Source organism: Carassius gibelio, chromosome A16, assembly GCF_023724105.1.
Source record: "Carassius gibelio isolate Cgi1373 ecotype wild population from Czech Republic chromosome A16, carGib1.2-hapl.c, whole genome shotgun sequence".
Lineage (NCBI taxonomy): Eukaryota > Metazoa > Chordata > Actinopteri > Cypriniformes > Cyprinidae > Carassius > Carassius gibelio.
This window is the reverse complement of record NC_068386.1, coordinates 30,721,992-30,745,394: the sequence shown is the minus strand read 5'-3', so window position 1 is coordinate 30,745,394 and position 23,403 is coordinate 30,721,992. Positions and strand designations below refer to the sequence as shown.

The window sequence follows — 23,403 nt, the reverse complement described above, 5'->3', positions numbered from 1 at the left end:
TCTCAGAATTTAGCAGTAAGAAATTACTCGTCATCCAGCCGCGAAGAAATATAGAGCTGAGTATCATCAGCATAACAGTGAAAGCTAACACCATGTTTCCTGATGATACCTCCCAAGGGTAATATATAAAGCATGAAGAGTAGCGGCCCTAGTACTGAGGCTTGAGGTACTCCATACTGCACTTGTGATCGATATGATACATCTTCATTCACTGCTACGAACTGATGGTGGTCATATAAGTACCATTCTAATGCACTTCCACTGATGCCAACAAAGTGTTCAAGTCTATGCAAAAGAATGTTGTGGTCAATTGTGTCAAACGCAGCACTAAGATCCAATAAAACTAATTGAGAGATACACCCACGATCGGATGATAAGAGCAGATCATTTGTAACTCTAAGGAGAGCAGTTTCAGTACTATGATATGGTCTAAATCCTGACTGGAAATCCTCACATATACCATTTTTCTCTAAGAAGGAATATAATTGTGAGGATACCACCTTTTCTAGTATCTTGGACAGAAAAGGAAGATTTGAGATTGGTCTATAATTAACTAGTTCTTTGGGGTAAAGTTGTGGTTTTTTGATGAGAGTGCACTGTCTGATGTGATACTGTAGCTGACGGCTGAATGGTAGCAATTTTATCTCTAATAGTATCGATTTTAGAAGTAAAGTAGTTCATAAAGTCATTACTGCTGTGGTGTTGGGAAATTTGTTGACTTTATTTTTCATTAATTTAGCCACTGTATTGAATAAATACCTGGGGTTATGTTTGTTTTCTTCTAAAAGAGAAGAAAAGTAATCGGATCTAGCAGTTTTTAATGCTTTTTCTGTGGAATAGGTTACTTTCCCGCCAAGCAATACGAAATACCTCTGGTTTTGTTTTCCATCAGCTGCGCTCCATTTTTTGGGCTGCTCTCTTTAGGGTGCGAGTATGCTCATTATACCATGGTGTCAAACTGTTTTCCTTAACCTTCCTTAAGCGTAAAGGAGCAACTTTAAGTGCTAGAAAAGAGAGAGTCCATAGTTTCTGTTACATCATCAAGTTGTTCTGAGGTTTTGGATAACCTAAGGAATTTGGATACATCAGGAAGATGACTTAAAAAACAATCTTTTGTGGTAGAAGTGATGGTTCTTCCATACTTGTAACAAGTAGAATTTATAATTTTGGCTATATGAAGTTTGCACAGAACTAAATAATGATCTGAGATATCATCACTTGGTGGAATAATTTCAACACTATCAACATCAATTCCATGTGACAGTATTAAATCTAGAGTATGATTTCGACAATGAGTAGGTCCTGAAACGTGTTGTCTAACACCAAAACAGTTCATAATGTCTATAAATGCTGATCCCAATGTATCTTTTTCATTATCAACATGGATATTAAAATCACCAACTATTAAAAACTTTATCTTCAGCCAGAACTAACTCAGATGTAAAATCACCAAAATCTTTAAGTGAAGACTCTTTAATAGTCTTCACTATGCCACGTGAAGACATCTAAGCACATGAAGAGATACATTTAATACATTTTGAGGTAGTTTTATCAAAAAGGTTAATGTGCGGGCCAGAAATACCCGTGTGTTTGTGTGTGTGTGTCTGTGTTGTGGAATGTGTCATCGTGCCATGAGTGAAAAAGGCAGGTGTCTGTCTTTCCTTTGAGGCTCACGCGAGTATCTCTGGACTGTCTCGAAGGTGTAATAACTGTCACCCTGCCATAGGATGTTGCCGACAACGCGGCGCCCGAGTGGTGAGTCATGTTGGAAGATGCTGTAAAACGAAAGTCCTTGTTTTTTTTACTCAAGTTCTGGTCTTTGAGTGCAGAGTGTATTAGAGAGTCGGGATTCATTAATATGGAACAGATGGTTGAATACCATCCGCTCATTACTGTTACACCATCAATGGCCAATCAGGTGAGATTAGGGCCACAACCAATCTAAAGTATCCAGATAAATATCCTTCCACTTAGGTGATATGACCAAAATCGTATTTCACGGTATGAACATTTTTATTTCTCAGTAACAATATATTTCTCCGTTTTATTTTATTTTGTTGCATATAAAACAAAGAGGCAAATCACAAACGACAGGACAAATAAAATAGAAAAGTGATAAAAAATGTAACTTTAGTCAAATAGAAATTTGTTGCCCATTCTCAATGGGAAAGTGCCCAAGCAACATTGCTCAAAAAAAGTTGCCTTCTATAGGTATCACTATTTTAATCCAGATTCTATTAATCCAATGTGTATGGTATATGCTACAATTGCTCAGAAAACAACTTTTTTCTTGCCTTGCCTTTTATCTTTCTTTATTTTTATTCTAATAAATTCTCTGCACTCATTTGAGTTCATCATGTAAGGATTTTATATTTACCTTTTGTAAACAAACCTCCATTTTTAAAGTTTTGCCTTTGTCAATTTACAAACGGCAATTTAGCTAATTACAGGCACCCAAATTACAAAACCATAAATAAGCTTCCTCATAATTTGAATGTCAGCTGGCAAGGTTGGATGTCTTAATATCTCTGAATGCCAAACAGCACTCAGACAGTTTTAAGTATTCGTAGACATTGGGTCTCTTTCACTAAATATGCGTAGGCACAGATTTTTGCGTGAAATGTGCGTATGGACGTTTTTACGAATAAATCATCATTCATCAAAACTTTCGTACTAAAATGTATTCTAAATGTATGAAAAGATTCAAGAGCAACCTATACCGCACGTACGCAATAATCATGTACAACCGGGGCCTTATAAACATTGCGGCGCGTGCTCTAAGGAGAGAGCGCGTCTTTAGAGAGCGCACAGATATGTTTGCTGAGAGTGACAAATGGCTGTTCATTAGCTTTAGGTTGCCCAGAGAAGTCCTCATTGATTTATGCAACTCACTGGAACCACACCTAAGCCACATCACCAACCGCTCTCACCCTATACCACCTTATCCTCCAAGCCTGCGTTACCATAACCCATGCTTCTTTTTTACCTGTGCCCGTTATGCCAGTGGATACACTTTTAAATAACAAATTTTTCCTGGCTTCCACCTCCGACAGCAAAACCTTACGTTCATTATCGTTAAAGTTATTTTTCTTTGTCTTTTTGTTTTGGTGCCATAATTGTCTTTCTCTGTACAAGTGCTGCGTTGTGGAAAGCCCTTATATGGAGCTGGTTTGGGCGTGAATTATGCTAATTACGAACCTCGTGCACGTGTGCGCTCATTTAGAAGACTCCAAATTCACTAACAGAAGAACGAGTTTGAGAACAAGCTCATGTGCGTACGCACGTGATGTAATTATCAATGAAGATTCGGGAGGAGCGCGTCAGATACTTAGCCTAATCATCACAGGTGGACCACAATCAAGTAATCTATCCCACAGTATAAATATCGCTGACTTACCTCTATCCATTGACGGTTTATCAGCATCCCTCCTCCACCCCATCTCCTCACTTCAAGTTCACTTTACAATATACGGGGAAGGGGGGTACTCTAGGTACGGGCAATTCCCGAGCTCGGAGCCCTTCCCCGGACAGCACGCCAAATACGCATACCATACCTCAGCTAATTATATGTAAGCGTGAACTAGTGAATTGTGAATTAGGCGGAAAGTTATCGTGAGAAGTTCAAATGTGCGTATAAATAAGAAAATTGTACGCAATTATTAGTGAATGAGACCCATTGTCTTTGAGACAACTCTAAAAGATAACCACTCAGCAAAACCTAATCTTGTCACACAGTGTCGTTTGCACATCAAAAGTCCCACAGACTTTGAATGGTTGAAGCAATGCCGCTTTTACTTTAATGAAGACTCGGATAAGATGATGATCAACATCACTGACGTGGGTTTCGAGTACCAGAATGAGTTTCTTGGCTGCACCGACAGGCTGGTCATCACTCCTCTCACTGACAGGTGCTGTTGGCAATTACAAGCTTGTTTATCTCTGTTTTTCCTTTGTGGGATAATTTATGTATAATTTCATTCAGATGTGATTTCTTACATATCATACAATTATAAATTGTGCCCAGTACAAAATACAAAAGACCAAGAAGAGGATTAGCATAAGAAATAATATTATTTATAAGAAAAATTTATATTCTCAATGGTGATTCTCATTATTGTAATGCATGTTGTAATACTACGTTTTTTATAATTTAAATATTCATAAATTAAATGCTGTTCAACAAATACTACTAGTATGTATAAAAACTGAAATAATATCTCACTTTACAGTAATAAGAATTATTCGTATTATTTATTTATTTATTTATTTATTTATGACATTAAGATAATTTAATACAAGAATTGTCAATAATATCACTGCAAAAAAAATAGACCCAATGGTCTTTAAGCAAAATATACATACATACACACATACATACATACATACATATTTACACATTACACGTAGCACATTATTTAATTTTTTCTTTTTTACTTTCCATGCAGTCAACCAGTAATTTGTGTTTTGTTCTCATAGAAAAGAAAATCTGTTAGTTTTCTTCAGAGAATATGTATGGAATTAAAGAGTAAAATGATGTTGTGAATATACTAAATGCATATGCCAATAATAAAAACAACAACAATAGTGATAATGTACTAATAGTAGTTATAATAATAAAGTACATTTGATTGCAGCATGTGTTATGAACGTTCAAATATTATTACTGGACAACAGACAAAAATACTGATTAAGAAAATGCTTCTTTGCAGTGCAAATTAAATTTTTTGTTTAATATTAAAATATATTAATCTCTGCATGATATTAATGCCATTTTCAATATATTTCCCAGATGCTACATTACTTTAGCTCAAGCTCTGGGAATGAGTATGGGCGGAGCCCCAGCTGGGCCAGCAGGGACAGGAAAGACAGAAACCACTAAGGACATGGGCCGCTGCCTGGGAAAATATGTGGTGGTATTCAACTGCTCTGACCAGATGGACTTCAGAGGCTTGGGCAGAATATTCAAAGGTGCCACATGTGTGCTCAATGCAGATTTTAAAAACAAATGTAACTTTATTCTTGCAATTAAGAAAAATCATATTTATGTAATGTAATTATAAATGACAAAACATGGGAACTCTGTAAGTAATCAACTCTTAATTCATTACCCATACTCAAGTAATTTTCAGATGATATGGTGTGTGAAATTAAACATGAATAACCAATTTCTTTGATTTTTTAAATTATTTTATTAGAATATACTTGTTCTTTTTGCAATCTTGAAGTTGTTGATTTATTTATTTTTTTTTCTTTCTTTCTAGGTCTTGCTCAATCTGGCTCCTGGGGTTGTTTTGATGAGTTTAACCGTATCGACCTGCCAGTGCTTTCAGTAGCAGCTCAGCAAATTGCCATTGTACTCACCTGCAAGAAAGAACGGCGGAAGAACTTCAACTTTACAGATGGAGATAACGTGGGGATGAACCCAGAATTTGGCATTTTTCTTACCATGGTGAGCTGGTGTCTTTGTGTCTTCTTTAAAACATCACTCATCTCAAAAATATTTACTTTAACACTAGGAAGTAGGAATTCAACTGTGACTGCTCATCAACTAAATTCTGTATTACTGTGGCAAGTTTGTTATTTATTAGTGGCTTGTATCATATTACCACTCTTTACAAAATAAAAGCAATACAATTTAGACATTTCTAAAAACAATAAACCACTGAACATTATTTATGCTTTGTAAATCCCTCCTAACTTTTTTTCCCATATTTTATAGAACATTTTACAGTTACTTATAGACATCTCATTTAGATACGGTTACTTATCTCATTACTGTTTGTGAAAATCTGTGAGAAAAGGTGGTTAGAGTGGAAAAAGGTTACACATACACAGTAATATATGTTGTTATTTTCACCTTTTTTATCTCCTTTTCTCTTTTCAGAATCCTGGATATGCAGGGAGGCAGGAACTTCCAGAGAATCTGAAAATTAACTTCCGCTCAGTGGCGATGATGGTTCCTGACAGACAGATAATTATCAGAGTGAAACTGGCTAGCTGTGGCTTCATTGACAATATTGAACTAGCCAGGAAATTTTTCACTCTATACAAGCTGTGTGAGGAGCAGCTCTCTAAACAGGTGACTGTCATTGGTCGCAATATAACTAATAATCAGTGTAACTAATAATATATATATAACTATATAACTATTAATTGAGTTCTGCCCTACTCATTGTGAACTAAATTAACAAGTAAGGATAGAAAATACTGTTCTTGTTCAGGAATGTGTGACAATGACATGATCCAGGTGGATTAACACAGTATTTTTAATTGTTTCCAAATCTTTACCTAAATCTTGATGCTGTGGATAAAATGTGTCAGCCTTCGTTCTTGAATAGACTTTTACATCATTATATATAACTTAATTTACATATAAATTAGGGTAATTGTAAAAGTAACGTCTTGGTTACGTATGTAACCCTCGTTCCCTGAAGGATACCTGAGCGTCTCCAAAGCATTCCCGAATCAGCTGAACCGACTGGGGGTGGAGTCTCCAAGAGGAGATTTTGAGTGAGTTGCGACATGCGGCCGGAGCGTAGACCACCCTGACGGTTGATGTACACACCAGATCCCTGTGCTTGCATAACCGCTATCGAGAGTGAGCTAAGATCAGCCAGTCATGGAGGTAGTTGAGGATACAGACACCTTGTTCCCTGAGAGGAGCCAAGGCTCCCTCCGCGACCTTCGTATAGAAGCGGGGAGACAGGGCCAACCCGAATGGGAGAACCTTGTACTGATATGCCTGCCTCTCGAAAGCAAACCGAAGAAAAGGTCTGTCAAGGAAGAATGGAGACATGAAAATACGCGTCCTTCAGGTCTATCGCTGCAAACCAATCCATCGGACGAATGCATTCGAAAATGGGCTTTGGCGTTAGCATCTTGAGGGGAGTCTGTGCAGAGCTTGGTTCAAGGCATGCAAATCCAGGATTGGCCGTAACGCACCTGTTTTCTTGGGTACTATGAAGTAAGGGCTGTAAAAGCCGGACTTCATGTCGGCTGGAGAGACCGGCTCTATCACTCCCTTTGCCAGCAGGGTCGCGGCCTCCGCGCACATGACAGGGGCATCTTTGCCCACCATCATCGCGAGGATACTCCAAAACCTGGGGGGGACGCCGGGCAAACTGAATCGCATAGCCGAGCCTGAGCGTCCGGATGAGCCAGCGGGAAGGCCCGGTGAACTCTAGCCACGTCGCCAACTGTTGTTCGTGGCCTCTTGGGACCCAGAGGTAGAGGAAACAGCTCTTTTAGTGAAGGTTTGGGTACCACCGGCCGCAGAGAACAAAGGATTCTCCCCCGGCCCTCCTCCGGGGGAAGGAGTGGTCCTGCTACCATCTCCTTGACGAGCTGATGTCTCCAACTCCGGGTCGCCATCTCAGGAATGCCACTTGGCCTGGCGTTTGTCAGGCTTAGGGGCAGAGATGGGTTGCGCCGCCTTTCTGCAGCCATCTCCTCGCTGCGGCAGGGGTGAAGGCTGCTGCTGTGGCCGAGTGGGAGTGGAGGAGGCCGCAGGGGGGTGCCCTCGGCGACAAGCAGGCTGCTGCGCTGGTGGCGGGGTGGAGACACCAGTGGGCCGCCGGGGCAGGATGTGTCTGATAGCCTCAGAGTGCTTATGGGCGGCAGAGAACTGCTGGGCAAAGCTCTCTACCGCGTTGCCAAAGAGGCCATCCTGGGAGACCGGGGAGTTGAGGAGCTGAGCCCGATCAGACTCCCTCATGTCTGCTAGGTTCAGCCATAGGTGGCGCTCCTAGACCACCAAAGTGGACATTACCTGACCCAAGGAGTGCGCAGTGACCTTCGTTGCCCGGAGAGCGAGGTCGGTAGCAGTGCGCGCCTCCTGCAAAACCCCTGTGTCAGCACAGCCCTCATGCAGCTTGGCTTGATAGACCTGAAGTGAGGCCATGGCATGCAGGGCAGTAGCGGCCTGGCCTGCAGCTCTGTAAGCCTTGGCCACGAGCGTGGATGAGAACTTACAGGCCTTGGAGGGCAGCTTGGGACTGCCACGCCAAGTGGAGGTGCTCTGTGGACACAGTTGCATCGCAACAGAGCGCTCCACCGGGGGAATCCCAGCATACCCCTTGGCCGCCCCGCCATCGAGGGCAGTGAAGGCGGAAGAAGTACCAGAATGGTTTTGGGCAGTTAAAGGTGCCTTCCAAGAACTGGTTACTTCCTGGTGCACCTCCAGGAAGAAAGTAACCAGAGGGGGGAGCTGGCGATCCACATGAGCAGCCCCCAGGAATCAATCATCCAGCCTCGGGACAGGGCAGAGGATTCCACTCAAGCCTGATGCAGCAGGTGAAAGCAGTACGTGATGTGCTATGCAAAAGCTTGAATGCGTGTTGCTCGCCTTGCTCCTTATATACCCGCTTTGCGGGGCGGAGCTCACGATACATATCCCAAAGACCAAGGTACTTTGTGTACCATTGGCTCGTTTTGTACCACTCGAAGGTGATTGGGCTCTTGGGCGAGATCCCATTCGTAATGTCGAACGTGACCGACTGAAAGGGAACTAAAATTTTCTAAAATGACTAAAAGTGTAATTTGGGAGTATGTTGTAGGCATGTTAAGAATAGATCTGTTCACCTACATTATACCACTTGTAAATATGCTTTGCAATGTCATATTTCTTTTCAGCTCATTCATTAAATTATTACCACTTTCTTAGTACATTTTACTTAAAATTGCACTGTTCTTGAAATTCATTCCTATGGGACATTCTTTAAAATTGTCCTGGCAAACAACAGTAACAAATGTAACCAGAAAAATTATCTTGGACTAAAAATGGCATTTAGAAATGTTATATCTAGCCAAGATTTGTCTGATGCATTTTCATTTACAATGAACTAGTGTAAAATAATGACACTGTGACAAATGTATCAGGAGTTATGACTATGTGTGAATGTCTTGTTTCTTAGCACTTTAGCACTCTTTAGCACCCCCAATGGGGTGATCACGACAATACCATGCCGATCCATCCATCCATCATCTTCCGCTTATCCGGGGCCGGGTCGCGGGGGCAACAGTCTAAGCAAGGACGCCCAGACTTCCCTCTCCCTAGGCGTTCCCAGGCCAGCCCTGGGAAGGCTTCCAGGAGGCATCCGAAATAGATGCCCGAGCCACCTCAGCTGGCTCTTCTCGATGTGGAGGAGCAACGGCTCCACTCTGAGCTCCTCCCGAGTAACCGAGCTTCTCACCCTATCTCTAAGGGAGCGCCCAGCCACCCTGCGGAGAAAGCTCATTTCGGCCGCCTGTATCCGGGATCTTGTCCTTTGGTCATAACCCACAGCTCATCACCATAGGTGAGAGTAGGATCATAGATTGACCAGTAAATCGAGAGCTTTGCGTTACAGCTCAGCTCCTTCTTCACCACAACAGACCGGTACAGCGACCGCATTACTGCAAAGGCTGCACCGATCCGTCTGTCAGTCTCCCGTTCCATCCTTCCCTCACTCATGAACAAGACCCCAAGATACCTGAACTCCTCCACTTGAGGCAGGAACTCTCCACCAACCTGAAGTGTGCAATCCACTCTTTTCTGACTGAGAACCATGGCCTCGGACTCGGAGGTGCTGATTCTCATCCCAGCCGCTTCACACTCGGCTGCAAACCGTCCCAGTGCATGCTGAAGGTCCTGGTCTGAGGAGGCCAACACGACAACATCATCCGCAGAAAGCAGCAACGAAATCTTATGGTCCCCAAACCGGACACTCTCTGGCCCTTGGCTGCACCTAGAAATTCTGTCCATAAAAATTATGGTAGTAGCCCTTTATTGTCACTAGTCACAAGTACCAGCGAAATTAGCCATCAGCCTGTCCATACATACACAACATACATACAATGGGGTTGACAGGGAACAGGAAGACAGGGAATTGAGGAATAAATACAGCATAATATTAGGAAAGTGAAGAGAAAAAACAAAAACACTCATACTATGCTCCTTTTGGGAGTACAGTATGAGAACATGAAAAAACACCTCAGCAACAAAAGCAGATACACTATAAACACACTTTGCAAATGGGGACGGAAATTGGGGGGGTCGAGGTCCAGTGCAGACAGCAGTCGTTCTACCCTGCAGCTAGAAAGCGCTGGTCATGGACCCGCTTGACAGACGGTACAAAGCAGCGAAGGCGAGGGATGGGGGTGGGGAGGTGAGTGCATATCTGTATACGTGTAAGAGTTTGTGTATTTATAGGCCTGGATAGTTGTGATTCTCTCTAGATGCCTCAGTCCGGAGATTATACAGCGTCACAGCAAGTTGCAATGGAGAGAGCCTTGGTCAGGTCCTAGACAGAATCAACAACAATCAGCAGGTGTCTTGTGGGAAACGGGTCGAGGAACGCAGAGCATCTCGTTGCCATGCTTTCCAAGGGGAAAATTTGTTATCCAGCCAAGGCCAAGCTGGGAGTGGAGCCGAAAGAAAATAAGATACCAGTTGTTTTGGTCTAGTAGCCGCATTCCAATTTAACGGTCACTATGTTTGTCTTTTTTGGTCTCTAAATCCTCCAATTTCCTTTCCAAAGCCGTGAGCTTCACCGTGATGTTATCCATATTGTGGTTAATAGTCTCAGTCTCAATGCTGACTGCTCTGCCCACTGTTTCAATCATGATGGGCAGCCTTGTGAGGCTTTGGACAGCTGTTCCCATCTTCTGAATTTTCCAATAACACAGGGCAAAGCCTAATCCAATCAGCAGAAGACCTGTTATCATGGCTCCGAATAGGTAGATGTCTTCAATGTCCTCCATGGAAAGAGCCGCCAGACACACGACTCACCAATTTGCCCACGCGTCTATCGTGAAGCCAGCTGCGAACGTTCCGGCAGGGCAGTCAGGTTCCCCTGAAACCCAAGCTCCTCATCGAGAAGATGGTGTCAGTTGCGTTGAGAGACCAATTTATCAAATCCATGTTTTAGTTTAGGAAAGCAGTGCAGAGAGAGTCTCTCAAAGTAGACAAGACAAGAGACAGGCGAAGCAGGCAAGGCAGGGAAGGAGAGCAAAGAAATGCGTCCGCCTCCATTGAGAGCTGAAGTAGTAGAACCGGTGACAAGGGGCAGCCCTGCCGGAGTCCAACTTGCACCGGGAACAGGTCTGACTTACTGCCGGCAATGCAAACCAAGCTCTTGCTCCGGTCGTATAGGGACCAGACAGCCCTAAGCAGGGGGCCGCCGACCCCATACTCCCAGAGCACCCTCCACAGGATGCTGCGAGGAACATGGTCACAAACATGTGGACTGGTTGGGCAAACTCCCATGAACCCTCCAGCACCCTGGAAAGGGTATAGAACTGGTCCAGTGTTCCACAACCAGGATGAAAACCACACTGTTCCTCCTGAATCCACTACCAGTACCCTGGCCTAGACTTTCCCGGGTAGGCTGAGAAGTGTGATCCCCCTATAGTTGTAACACACTCTGGTCCCCCTTCTTGAAAAGTCCAGAGGTACTGTCCCCAACCACCATGTTATGTTGCAGAGCCATGTCAGCCAAGACAGCCCCACAACATCCAGATACTCCTGGTACCTTGCCACCGAGGAGCTTTTTCACTACCTTGATGACTTCAGCCCAGGTGATGGACGAGTCCTCCTCTAAATCCCCAGACACTGCTTTCTCAACGGAAGACAAGTCGGTGGGATTGAGGAGATCCTCGAAGTATTCCTTCCACTGCCCAATGATATCCCCAGTTGAGGTCAACAGGTGCCTATCTCATCACTGTAAACAGTGTTGGAAGGGCACTGCTTCCCCCTCCTGAGGCGTCGAACGGTTTGCCAGAATCTCTTCGAGGCCAACCGATAGTCTTTCTCCATGGCCTCACCTAAATCCTCCCAGGCCCAATATTTTGCCTCCACGACTACCCGGGCTGCAGTTTGTCCTGCCGGTACCTGTCAGCTGCCTCCAGAGTCCCACAAGCCATCCAGGCCTGATAGGACTCCTTCTTCAGCTTGACGGTATCCCTTACTTCCGGTGTCCACCACCGGGTTTGGGGATTGCCACCTCGACAGGCACCGGAGACCTTGCGGCCACAGCTCAGAGCAGCCGCAGCGACAATGTAGGTGGAGAACATGGTCCACTCGGACTCAATATCTGCAGACTCACTCGGGATCCGGTAGAAGCTCTGCCGGAGGTGGGAGTTGAAGATCCCTCTGACAGGGAGCTCGGCCAAATGTTCCCAACAGACCCTCACAGTACGTTTGGGTCTGCCGAGTCTGTCCAGCTTCCTCCCCCGCCATCGGATCTAACTCACCACCAGGTGGTGATCAGTTGACAGCTCCGCCCCTCTCTTCACCCAAGTGTTCAAGGCATATGGCCAAAGATCTGATGACACCACCACAAAGTCGATCATCGACCTCCGGCCTAGGGTGTCCTGGTGCAACGTGCACTGATAGACACTCTTATGCTTGAACATGGTGTTATGGACAAACCGTGGTTAGCACAGAAATCCAATAACAGAACACCGCTCGGGTTCAGATCAAGGGGGCCGTTCCTCCCAATCACGCCCCTCCAGGTGTCACTGTCACTGCCCACGTGGGCGTTGAAGTCCCCCAGTAGAACGATGGAGTCTCCAGTCGGAGCACTTTCCAGCACCCCTCCCAGAGACTCCAAGAGGGCCGGGTAGTCCGCACTGCCATTCGGCCCATAGGCACAAATGACAGTGAGAGACCTATCCCCGACTAAAAGGTGCAGGGAAGCGACCCTCACGTTCACCGGGGTGAACTCCAACACATGGCTGCTATAAGCAAACCCACTCCAGCCCTCGGCCTCTCACCATGGGCAACTCCAGAGTGGTAGAGAGTCCAGCCTCTCTCAAGAAGTGTGGTTCCAGAGCCCAAGCTGTGCATGGAGGTGAGCCCAACTATCTCTAGTCGGTACCTCTCAACCTCCCGCACAAGCTCAGGCTCCTTCCCCGCCAACGAGGTGACATTCCACGTCCCTAAAGCCAGATTCCGTGTCCAGAGATCGGGTTGTCGGGGGTCTCGCCTTCGACTGCTGCCCGATCCACTATGCACCGACCCCTTACGCTCCCTCCTGCAGGTGGTGAGCCCACAGGAGGACGAACCCACGTCACTCCTTCGGGCTGAGCCCGGCTGGACCCCATGGGGGGAGGCCCGGCCACCAGGCACTCGCATACAAGCCCCGGGCTCTAGGGTGGGGCCCCGGCTGCGCCATGCCGGGCAATGTCTCGGTCCTTGCTGTATTTGTCAACATAAAGGGGGTTTGTGAACTGGTCTTTAATCTGGCCCGTCACTAAGGACCTGTTTGCCTTGGGAGACCCTACCAGGAAACATAGCTCCCAGGATCATTCGGGTACTCAAACCTCTCCAACACGATAAGGTGACAGTTCAAGGAGAGGGTCCATGCCGATGTGTCCCCAAATTGAACACTACCTTTTGACCAATATTTATTTCTCTATGACTTACAGTTAGTTGCAAGCCAAAATTATTAGGGTTTAAGCACTTTAGAGCCTTCAAGTGCATGTGTAAAAATATATCATGTATTATTTTCCATTTTCCACAATTTTCAGCAATAATAGGTCATTAGTGCATTTAAGGCCATAGAACTATAGTGGTTTTTAATATTTTTTTATTGCTGAACTTGAACTGAGTTTAAAAAAAATTCTCTCTTAGGTCCACTATGACTTCGGTCTTCGCAATATTTTGTCCGTCTTGCGCACACTTGGAGCAGCAAAACGGGCCAACCCTAATGATACAGAGTCTACTATTGTCATGAGAGTTTTGCGAGATATGAACCTGTCCAAACTGGTAAGAGTGCCAGCACGCATACAGACATATTTCACATATCAGCAACCAATGGACCAAACAGTCATACCTCAATGTTGCTGTTTGTTTGATGATAGGAACTTTCTTATATCAGTATCAGAAATCTTAACAGTGAAATGTGTCTCTGTCATTTAAGATTGATGAGGATGAGCCATTGTTCTTGAGTTTGATTGAGGATCTTTTCCCTGGAATTCAGCTGGATAAAGCTGGATACCCTGGTCTGGAGTCAGCCATAGACAAGCAGGTTGAAAAAAAAAAAAAAAAAAACCATGAAACTTTTATTTGATTGATCATTAGAACTTAAACCAAAATTACACAAAGGGAACATTTATCATTTGTGTGTGTATATATATATATATATATATATATATATATATATATATATATATATATATATATATATATATATATTCATATTTATATTTATTTATTTTTTATCTCTTTATTTTTTTACTAGGTAACTGAGTCTGGTCTAATCAATCACCCACCATGGAGGTTAAAGGTCATTCAGCTATACGAGACTCAAAGAGTTCGTCATGGAATGATGGCACTAGGACCCAGCGGAGCAGGAAAAACAACATGCATTCAAACCCTGATGAAGGCAATGACTGGTGAGAATTAGACATTAGGCACAAACACCAGTTGGCCATGATTTTACCATCAATATATAATAGGTAATGTAAATATTACATGTTTTTAATTAATGTGTGATTTTGACTGTAAATTCATGTCTAGATTGTGGCCAGCCTCACAGAGAGATGCGCATGAACCCTAAAGCTATAACTGCACCTCAAATGTTTGGTCGACTTGATGTAGCAACCAATGACTGGACTGATGGAATCTTTTCCACTCTTTGGAGGAAAACACTCAGAGCAAAGAAAGGTAGATTGGCTGTTAAAATAAAAGAAAGAAAGAAAGAAAAGAAAAAAGAAAAAAAAAGAGAAAAATATGCATGACACTTTTTTTCAGCTCTAAAACAAACACACTTTCCATTGTTTTATTCAATGATAGGTTATGATTTTTTTTTTTTTTTTTTTTTTTTGTAATGAAGGATCAAAAGAATAAACCATGCAGATTTATTTTCGCAGCAACCTTTGCTCATTTTTACCAAGAATGCCAATATGAGTGGAGTGCACTTTATCAAAGTAACCTTAAAAGTATAAATCAGTGAACATTCAAATTATTAAGTAGACTTGGCAAGTCTGGTCTGAAATGTGAAAAAACACTTTTATTTTTAAGGGAGTAAGTGTTGTAATGTACGTCAGCAGAGCCCCTCATGGCTGAGGCACATTGGTCCTGTTAGTTGAGTAAGAAAGCTGATGGTTTCCAAAGTGGTTGAAAAACCTCTCAAACAGGCATTCTTTGCCCTCCCTTTACATAAAAGGCTGTAAGATGTATAACATATGAAAGAGAATGGTTCCTTTAAATGTGTAAAACACACTGAAGCCTATCAACTGGGTATTTTAAATCAATTAACAAGTTAAGACGTCAAACAGACCTTTAGACATTAATCGTCAAAGCAATCAGCCATGAGGTATCATTTGTCTATCATTGATCAAAATGACTGATGGAAGCCACATCATTATGATTGTGTACCTGTATCTGTTTCATTTTTCATTTGTACTTAATTTTTGTATATAGGGGAACACATATGGATTGTCCTTGATGGGCCAGTTGATGCTATATGGATTGAAAACCTAAACTCAGTCCTGGATGATAACCGCACACTGACACTGGCCAATGGTGACCGCATCCCCATGGCCCCCAATTGCAAGATTGTGTTTGAGCCACACAACATTGATAACGCCTCCCCAGCCACAGTGTCCCGTAACGGAATGGTGTTTATGAGCTCCTCTGTTCTTAACTGGAGCCCTATTTTGGAGGTGGGTGGAACCAGTACTTAATCGTCCTTTTTTATTTTATTTTATGTTTATTGTATGTTTAGATAATTTAAGCTTGTGCTTGAAATGGGGAACAAATTTGCCAGTACCCTCTTGAGGGACCCCCACCCCATATTGTATTATCATATGAATCGTTTATTATATTATTTTTAATAATATGCATATAATTCAATATAATATAATCTAAAATTAGCCTTATCACATTGTAGTATACATAAAAAAGTATAGATCAGATAGTCAGCTAATTTAAATGTAAATTACATTAGGATGAAAAATCACTGCTGTTTTCACATTCAAAATGCATATTTACCAAATGGAAATGATAAATGAATCTTGGCTGATAGCTTGTGATTGAATCACTGAAAAATGCAATTTCATACCCTGGAAACAGGGCTTCAGCTGCTCACGGACAATGACACTGAAAAAAGTGCTGGTGCACAAGAAAAAGTGGCGGTACACTAAAGATAAAAAATTTTAAGTGCTGTTACTGCACATACTGGCCATCTTAATGGACTGAATTTAAGTAATCAAAACAAAAAAAAAAACTATTCAAGTCAAGTCAAGTCACCTTTATTTATATAGTGCTTTAAACAAAATACATTGTGTCAAAGCAACTAAACAACATTCATTAGGAAAAACAGTGTCAATAATGCAAAATGACAGTTAAAGGCAGTTCATCATTGAATATTGAAGTAAAGAAAGGCATCCACAGAACCACGAAGTAACCAGTGGTTATGCTAGTTATTTATTTTTCTCCACTCTGAATTAATGGAGACTAAAATAACAAAGGCATTTCACTCTGTCTTTACAAGAGACTTCAAAGTGTTAAAGGGGGGGTCAAATGCTATTTCATGCATACTGAGTTTTTTACACTGTTAAAGAGTTGGAGGTAACACTTTAGAATAAGGTTCCATTAGTTAATGTTAGTTAATGTATTAATTTACATGAACAAACAATGAATAATACATTTATTACTGTATTTATTCATCTTCGTTAATGTTAGTTAATGAAAATACAGTTATTCATTGTTAGTTCAGGGTAATTCACAGTGCATTAACTAATGTTAACAAGCACAACTTTTGATTTAAATAATGCATTAGTAAATGTTGAAATTAACATGAACTAAGACTTATAAATGCTGTAGAAGGATTGTTCTTGCTTAGTTCATGTTAACGAAAGTAGTTAACTAACATTAACTAATGGAACCTTATTCTAAAGTGTTACCGAGTTGGATTCCCATGCTAAACATGGACAAAGTTTCAAAAATTAAGTTGTACGTTTGAAGGAGTATTTCTGTTCCAAAAATACTCCTTCAGGTTTGTCACAAGTTTCGGAAAGTTTTTTTCGAGTATGGCTCTGTGTGACGTTAGATGGAGCGGAATTTCCTTATATGGGTCCTGAGGGCACGTCTGCCGGAAGAGCGTGCGCTCCCGTATAGCACAGCACTGAGAGCACAACAGACTTCACTGATCAGAGCGAGAGCGTCGCGATATGTCACAAAAGAAGTGTGTTTTTGGTTGCCAGGGCAAGACAACCCTGCACAGATTACCAAAAGATAAACAGCATTAAGGGACCAGTGGATGGAGTTTATTTTTACAGAGCATCAACGGAGTTGTGCAAGTGTTTGTGTTTGTTCCCCTGCATTTCGAAGATGCTTGTTTTACAAACAAGGTCCAGTTTGACGCCGGATTTGCACATCATTTATTTCTTAAGGATAATGCAGTCCCAACGAAAAAGGGTCACGATCGTGTGTTGGAACCGCATGCGGTGAGAAACTGCTTCAAATATCTCTGTGTTATTAACTTGGCTATCGGCGTGGAAGCACATCAAGTAAACAACATGCGATGTTGTCATCAAACTGCACTTTCCACATGTACAGCTTAAAAAAAAAAAAAAAAAAAAAGACGACAAAGTAGAACTTTGTCATTTTCCAAAACCGCTAAGCAAATATATACAGTTTCAGTACATACCACATAGAGACGTTGTTGCTGATGCTGCTCTTGTTAAATTTCAGCCTCTGGATCATAAATATACGCTGAATCTGACTGTTAGCCAGGGTTTGTTTTGGTTGGTTTTGTCCTCACGGTGTCACAGCTTCCAAACGCTCTCAACGCAAAAGCCTACTGGCGCTCGTGATTCTTTAGCTCCGCCCACACGTCACGCCTCCAGCCGGTCGTGTTTTTTTCTGGGAAAAATGAATATGATAAAACTAAAGACTTTTTGGAGTTATGAAGGATGCAGTACTACTCTATAGGTACTCAAGATTAACAGGATATTGAGTGAAAACGAACATTTCACCCCCCCTTTAAACTATTTAATGAAAGAAGAGTAAATGAGGGAGAGCCAGAGAAAGACAGAGAAGAAGGACAAACTATTTTTGAGTTCTAAAAGATACTTAATTTAATTTCTTTTTGTGGACTTCTGTCTTCCACTCTCTGTGTGTTCTTCCCAACAGGTTTTTCATTTGTGTGTTTGTGTGTGTGCTCTCAGGGTTGGCTGAAGAACCGTTCCCCTCAGGAAGGAGTGGTCCTGAGGGAGCTCTTCTCTTCCTCCTTTCCCGGGCTGTTTCGGTTCAGCATTCAATCTTTGCAGTATAAAATGGACATGCTGGAGGCCTTCATCATCATGCAGTGCATAAACATGCTGCAAGGACTCATTCAGCCCAAGGTTGCGATTTAACCAAGATTTTGCAACCATGAAAGACTGCCTTCTGTTTTGTAAATTAAAAATAAGGGTTTTAAACTTAGATTTTTTGTCATTAAAGAACAGAGCTGTAGTGATTAGTACATACACTTTATACCAGGGGTTGCCAATTAGCAGACTGCTGTTTTGGCACTACATCCTATAATATTTTTTTTATCTAACCCCAGACTCTTTATGCTCCTAACTACTATAAGCTGTTAAATAATACTATTTCACAATAATACTATTTCATTATTTTACTTATCTTGACAGTGGTTTCATCAAACTGACATTGAATGCTTTTTGATCAACTGAAAAAAATCAGATGTCAACTTATTATATTATATGATATAAGCAAAAAAAAAGAGCTTAAAACAGTCTACAGATATGAATATAATGAATTCCTGACCAGTTTTAATATTCGTCCCTTACAGATTTTCCCCTTATCTGAAAGTCTTGATGAATATGATTACATTGTTCATATAAATTTTTTTAATATGATTTATTGTTCCCAGTAAATGTCATGAATTATCCCTAAACCTGACATTCGTAAAGCAGTTAGTTATGAGATTATGAGCACATTATACAAAGGCTCCTTAAATCTACTTAAAATGTTAGCCAAAGCTTCATATGTCACAATTTAGTGTTACATGCACGTTCTGTTTGACCTTTAGAAATAAATAGGCTTTTATTTATTACAAGTGTGATATGTATAATTAAATGACATTGAACATTATGATTGGCTAGCCTTCTCGCATTTGAAGTAGCTTACAACACACTTGCCAAATGTATTATTGTAGTTTGCACAATTTATTTTTGGTTTGGATATAAATAAATGATCAGGCATGTGTGCTCTGATATACTTTTGATGATGTCTTTGATATTGTAACCCATCAGGAGCAGGGAGGGGAGCTGTCTCGTGAGCACATGGAACGTCTGTATGTCTTTGCTCTAATGTGGAGTGTGGGAGCCCTACTGGAGCTGGATGATCGAATTAAGTTAGAGAGATGGCTCCGTCACCATGATAGCATTCACCTTGACCTTCCCAACATCCCTCCCCACAGCGAGGACACTATGTTTGACTTTTACGTCACTAATGATGGTATCTAATATACTTGCACATCTCCTTCTCCCCAGTGTTATATTTGCTATATTTTTGCCATATCTTGGTCAATTATGGTTCTGTTTTCTACAACTCCTCCATGTATCTAAAGTAATTAGGTAAATTGTAATTAGGTGTACTAATCAAGATAGAAACTTTGATCTAATTGAAAAAAAAATGTATCTATAAATTGAAAAATATGTCGTTTTTCCTATGACAGGGTAAATGACAACGAAACACTAATTAACAGTTTTTCTTCTGTACAGAAACATGCAAGGAAATTAATCCCATCTGTCAGTACAATTCAAGCTGCAGGCTACAGAATTTCTCTGACATTTATGTGTATAGAGAGGACGAATTTGCAGGCTTATGGAGAATACTGAATCTGTAGTCTGCCTCAAGACAAATCTGACACTCAAAGTTTTGTTTAAAACTGATTCTGTCTTTGTTGGGGATTTTTGGAGGGCCACAATATGAGTATATTTCGCGCTGACTTGTTGTTTTCACAGCTAAAGCATAAAACAGAATAGCTTAGATCCAAAAGTCTCTGTTTTTCACAAGGTCATTTAGAAATTTTATTGCAAAATATTGAACACTTTGCTCTTCAAATAGACCCCTAATTGGCAGCATTCATGTTTAAATAAGATAAACTTTCCCGGCCCACATTTTCATGCCAAAGACCCCACTTGTGGGTCAGAACCAGAGCTAATAACCCTATTTAATTACAGAACACATTGGCTTTCTAGAATTTTAATAAAGTGCTTGCGTGATGCTCTATTTAGAGTGCTGATAATGACAAACAATTTAGCTATTGTTTATTTTGCAGGCCACTGGGTTCATTGGAATACCAGAGTAGAAGAGTATATTTACCCACCTGACTCCACACCAGAGTATGGCTCCATACTGGTGCCGAATGTAGACAATGTTCGCACTGACTTTCTCATTCAGACCATTGCAAAGCAGGGCAAGGTGAGTGCCATTAAAAGTTCTGTGTGATTATTTGTACAGTTTTTTGCAAGATTACATGCAACTGACTGTGATTTTCTTTTGAGGGATTTCGCCATTTTACTCAATTATTAATGAAAATTCTGTCATAAATTAATCAACACCTTTTTTATATTTTGTTTTCTGTGAGACAGCTGTGCACCATAAACCAATTCATAGTTGTAGTCCACTGTTTTGTGCATTTCAATTTCAAGTCTTCAAAATAAATTATAAAACTTTATTTGGAAAAGGTCCATAATGTATCCATTATGCATAGATTATTGTCCCTTTCTGCTGTTACATTCAACTTTGCCTTTGTTTAACATTAAACATTAAAAATTGGAGCATCAAGCAATTTACGAACCAGATTTGCAGCAATACTGCTAATTGACATCAGCTGGCTTGAGTGATATGCAACACAACATTCTGAATATGAGTTACAGCTAGTTTTTACTTGAGAGATGCAAGGTCACCCTTTTGGAAATGTGGACCAGGGAATGGCTTGCTAAGAATAACTTAAATTTATTTTTGAAGTTATTCTTTTAAAGTTAACCTTTGCTGTCAGAGCACTGACACATTTATTATTTTGTGTATTTTGATAAAGTAGAGTCTACTTACATTTTCTTCATGTGTTTCAGGCTGTGCTTTTGATAGGAGAGCAGGGCACTGCCAAAACTGTCATCATCAAAGGCTGCGTGTCCAAATATGACCCTGAGTCCCACACTGCCAAGAGTCTCAATTTCTCTTCTGCCACCACACCTCTTATGTTTCAGGTACATAAAGAGAGTGTTTTTTCCCCAAAACATGTTCAGTATTTTGCTATATTTGTCCTTCATCAGCAGGTATTTGGGTAACACTGTCAATGAAGTATGCACATATATGCTTGTAATGCATTTATGATTAAATATTAATTTAATATTTGTGGACTAACGAAGTAAAGTCGTGATGCTAGGAACTACATTTTAGTACAAAGACAGTAGGTCTCATATTTTTACAATAGCATAACTTTTTATTTTTTCTCAGCAATATGAAAAAAGTTAGTTATGCTTGGAGACTTCAAAATCCACCTAGATAAACCTCAGGCTGCAGATTTCCACACTCTGCTTGCCTCTTTCACATGACATGCGCCAGTGATCATGTACTGGTTACTCCACTGCACACCTCGGATCACTGACTCACTCTTAACCTCAACATGGTTCCTGACAAAACACATACCCCCATCATGTCATCTTTCCATGTAACCTACACTAACTCTCACCTTCCCGGCTATCTGCTATGATTTCATCTCTGCTTCCTCGCCCTAAACCGATATGATCTCTTAATGCTAACAAGGCTACTGATACTTTCTGCTCCACTCTTACATCTTGTTTAGACACTGTCTGCCCCTTGACTTCCAGACCAGCCCATACCAACCCTTCTGCCGCTTTGCTGTCTGATGTTCTCCGTGAACATTGTTCTAAGCTCAGGGTTGCTGAAAGGGTATGGTGCAAATCAAAAAATCCTATTGACCTTAAAGGAATAGTTCTTACATAGTATTCGAAATAATAATATTTAAGTCAATGGCAACCACCAACAGCAATCTTCAAAATATCTTCTTTTATGTTCAACATAAGAAAGCAACATCTTACAGGTTTGGAATGATATGAGGGTGAATAAATGATGACAGAATTTTCATTTTTGGTGAACTATCCCTTTAATGTGTATCAGTGAATCCTCTCTTCCTTCTCTGCTAATGTCTCCACTGCTAAAAGGGGATACTATCATAACAAAATTAGCAATTCCTCTAAGTCTCCATGCTCTTTAAAACATTTTCCTCCCTCCTTTGTCCTCCTCCTGCCTCTCCTTCATCAACTCTGACAGCTGATGACCTTCACTCATTCTTCATTAATACAATTAAAACCATCGGTGCAGTTTTCCACACCACAATTGGTCAAGCACATCTTACCAGCAAACATACACTGTTTCACATCCTTCTCTTCACTTTCTGAGGCAGAAGTCTCTTAACTCATCCCATCTAATCTCCTTCAAGTCATTTTTCCTGCAGTTACACCTGCACACACTCGCATCATTAACACATCCCTTCACACTGGTGTTTTTCCCTCAGCATTTAGACAGGCTTGTATAACCCCTCTACTTAAGAAACACACCCATCTCTTTTAGAGAACTACAGACAGGTTTCCCTTCTACCTTTCATTGCAAAAACAATTGAATGAGCTGTGTTCAACCAAGTCTCTGCTTTTCTCACACAGAACAACCTCCTCGACAGCAACCAGTCTGGTTTCATAAGTGAACATTCAACCGAGACTGCTTTGATCTCAGTTGTTGAAGCCCTAAGACTGGCAAGAGAGAATCGTCAGTACTTATCTTGCTGGATCTCTCCGCTGCTTTTGACATGGTTAACTTTCAGATCCTCCTTTCAGCCCTGTTGGCAAAGGGCATCTCAGGAATCGCACTCCAGTGGTTTGAGTCTTACCTATCAGATAGGTCCTTCAAGGGCTCAGTTCTTGGACCAATTCTCTTCTCTGTCTACATGTCATCACAATGTTATGTCATGCAGAAACATGACTTTTCATATCATTGCTATGCTGATGACACTCAACTAAATTTCTCATTCCATCCTGATAATCTGACGATACCTACTCAGCTTCTCTAACAGACCATCACCTTCAACTCAACCTTGCCAAGACAGAACTGCTTGTGGTTACATGAACACAATAGCAAATCCACAAACTTGAATGGCTACTTAAATACATTTAGAAAGTAGCAGCTGCTTTATTTATGGGGTTTCCAGGGTAACGGCTGCATTTTCTGCAGTTTACCGCCATCTGGTGTCAGAGAGAGAATGTGCTTTCATTCAGCGCAACTCGTGTTCCCCTATGTGCTTCTCATGCGTGCTTGTTTACATCAGAGCACACGTTTCTTTTAAGCAGCATAAATTGTGTTTTGCATTTTGACCAGTTGATGGGAAA

The 23,403-nt window shown here is 41.4% G+C and overlaps 1 protein-coding gene across 2 annotated transcripts in view; it reads left to right on the top strand.

The window, feature by feature from the left end:
• Positions 1-23,403, top strand: part of dnah5 (dynein, axonemal, heavy chain 5) — a 245,639-nt gene that overhangs the window by 57,923 nt on the left and 164,313 nt on the right. For both annotated transcript variants that reach the window (XM_052619029.1, XM_052619028.1), the window contains exons 35-47: positions 3,736-3,908; positions 4,790-4,968; positions 5,262-5,449; positions 5,885-6,079; positions 13,613-13,747; positions 13,902-14,009; positions 14,223-14,376; positions 14,501-14,647; positions 15,407-15,648; positions 18,157-18,333; positions 19,246-19,450; positions 20,277-20,419; positions 21,073-21,207. In XM_052619029.1, coding sequence (XP_052474989.1) covers positions 3,736-3,908; positions 4,790-4,968; positions 5,262-5,449; positions 5,885-6,079; positions 13,613-13,747; positions 13,902-14,009; positions 14,223-14,376; positions 14,501-14,647; positions 15,407-15,648; positions 18,157-18,333; positions 19,246-19,450; positions 20,277-20,419; positions 21,073-21,207 — 2,181 coding nt within the window. The remainder of the gene's footprint in view (positions 1-3,735; positions 3,909-4,789; positions 4,969-5,261; positions 5,450-5,884; positions 6,080-13,612; positions 13,748-13,901; positions 14,010-14,222; positions 14,377-14,500; positions 14,648-15,406; positions 15,649-18,156; positions 18,334-19,245; positions 19,451-20,276; positions 20,420-21,072; positions 21,208-23,403) is intronic.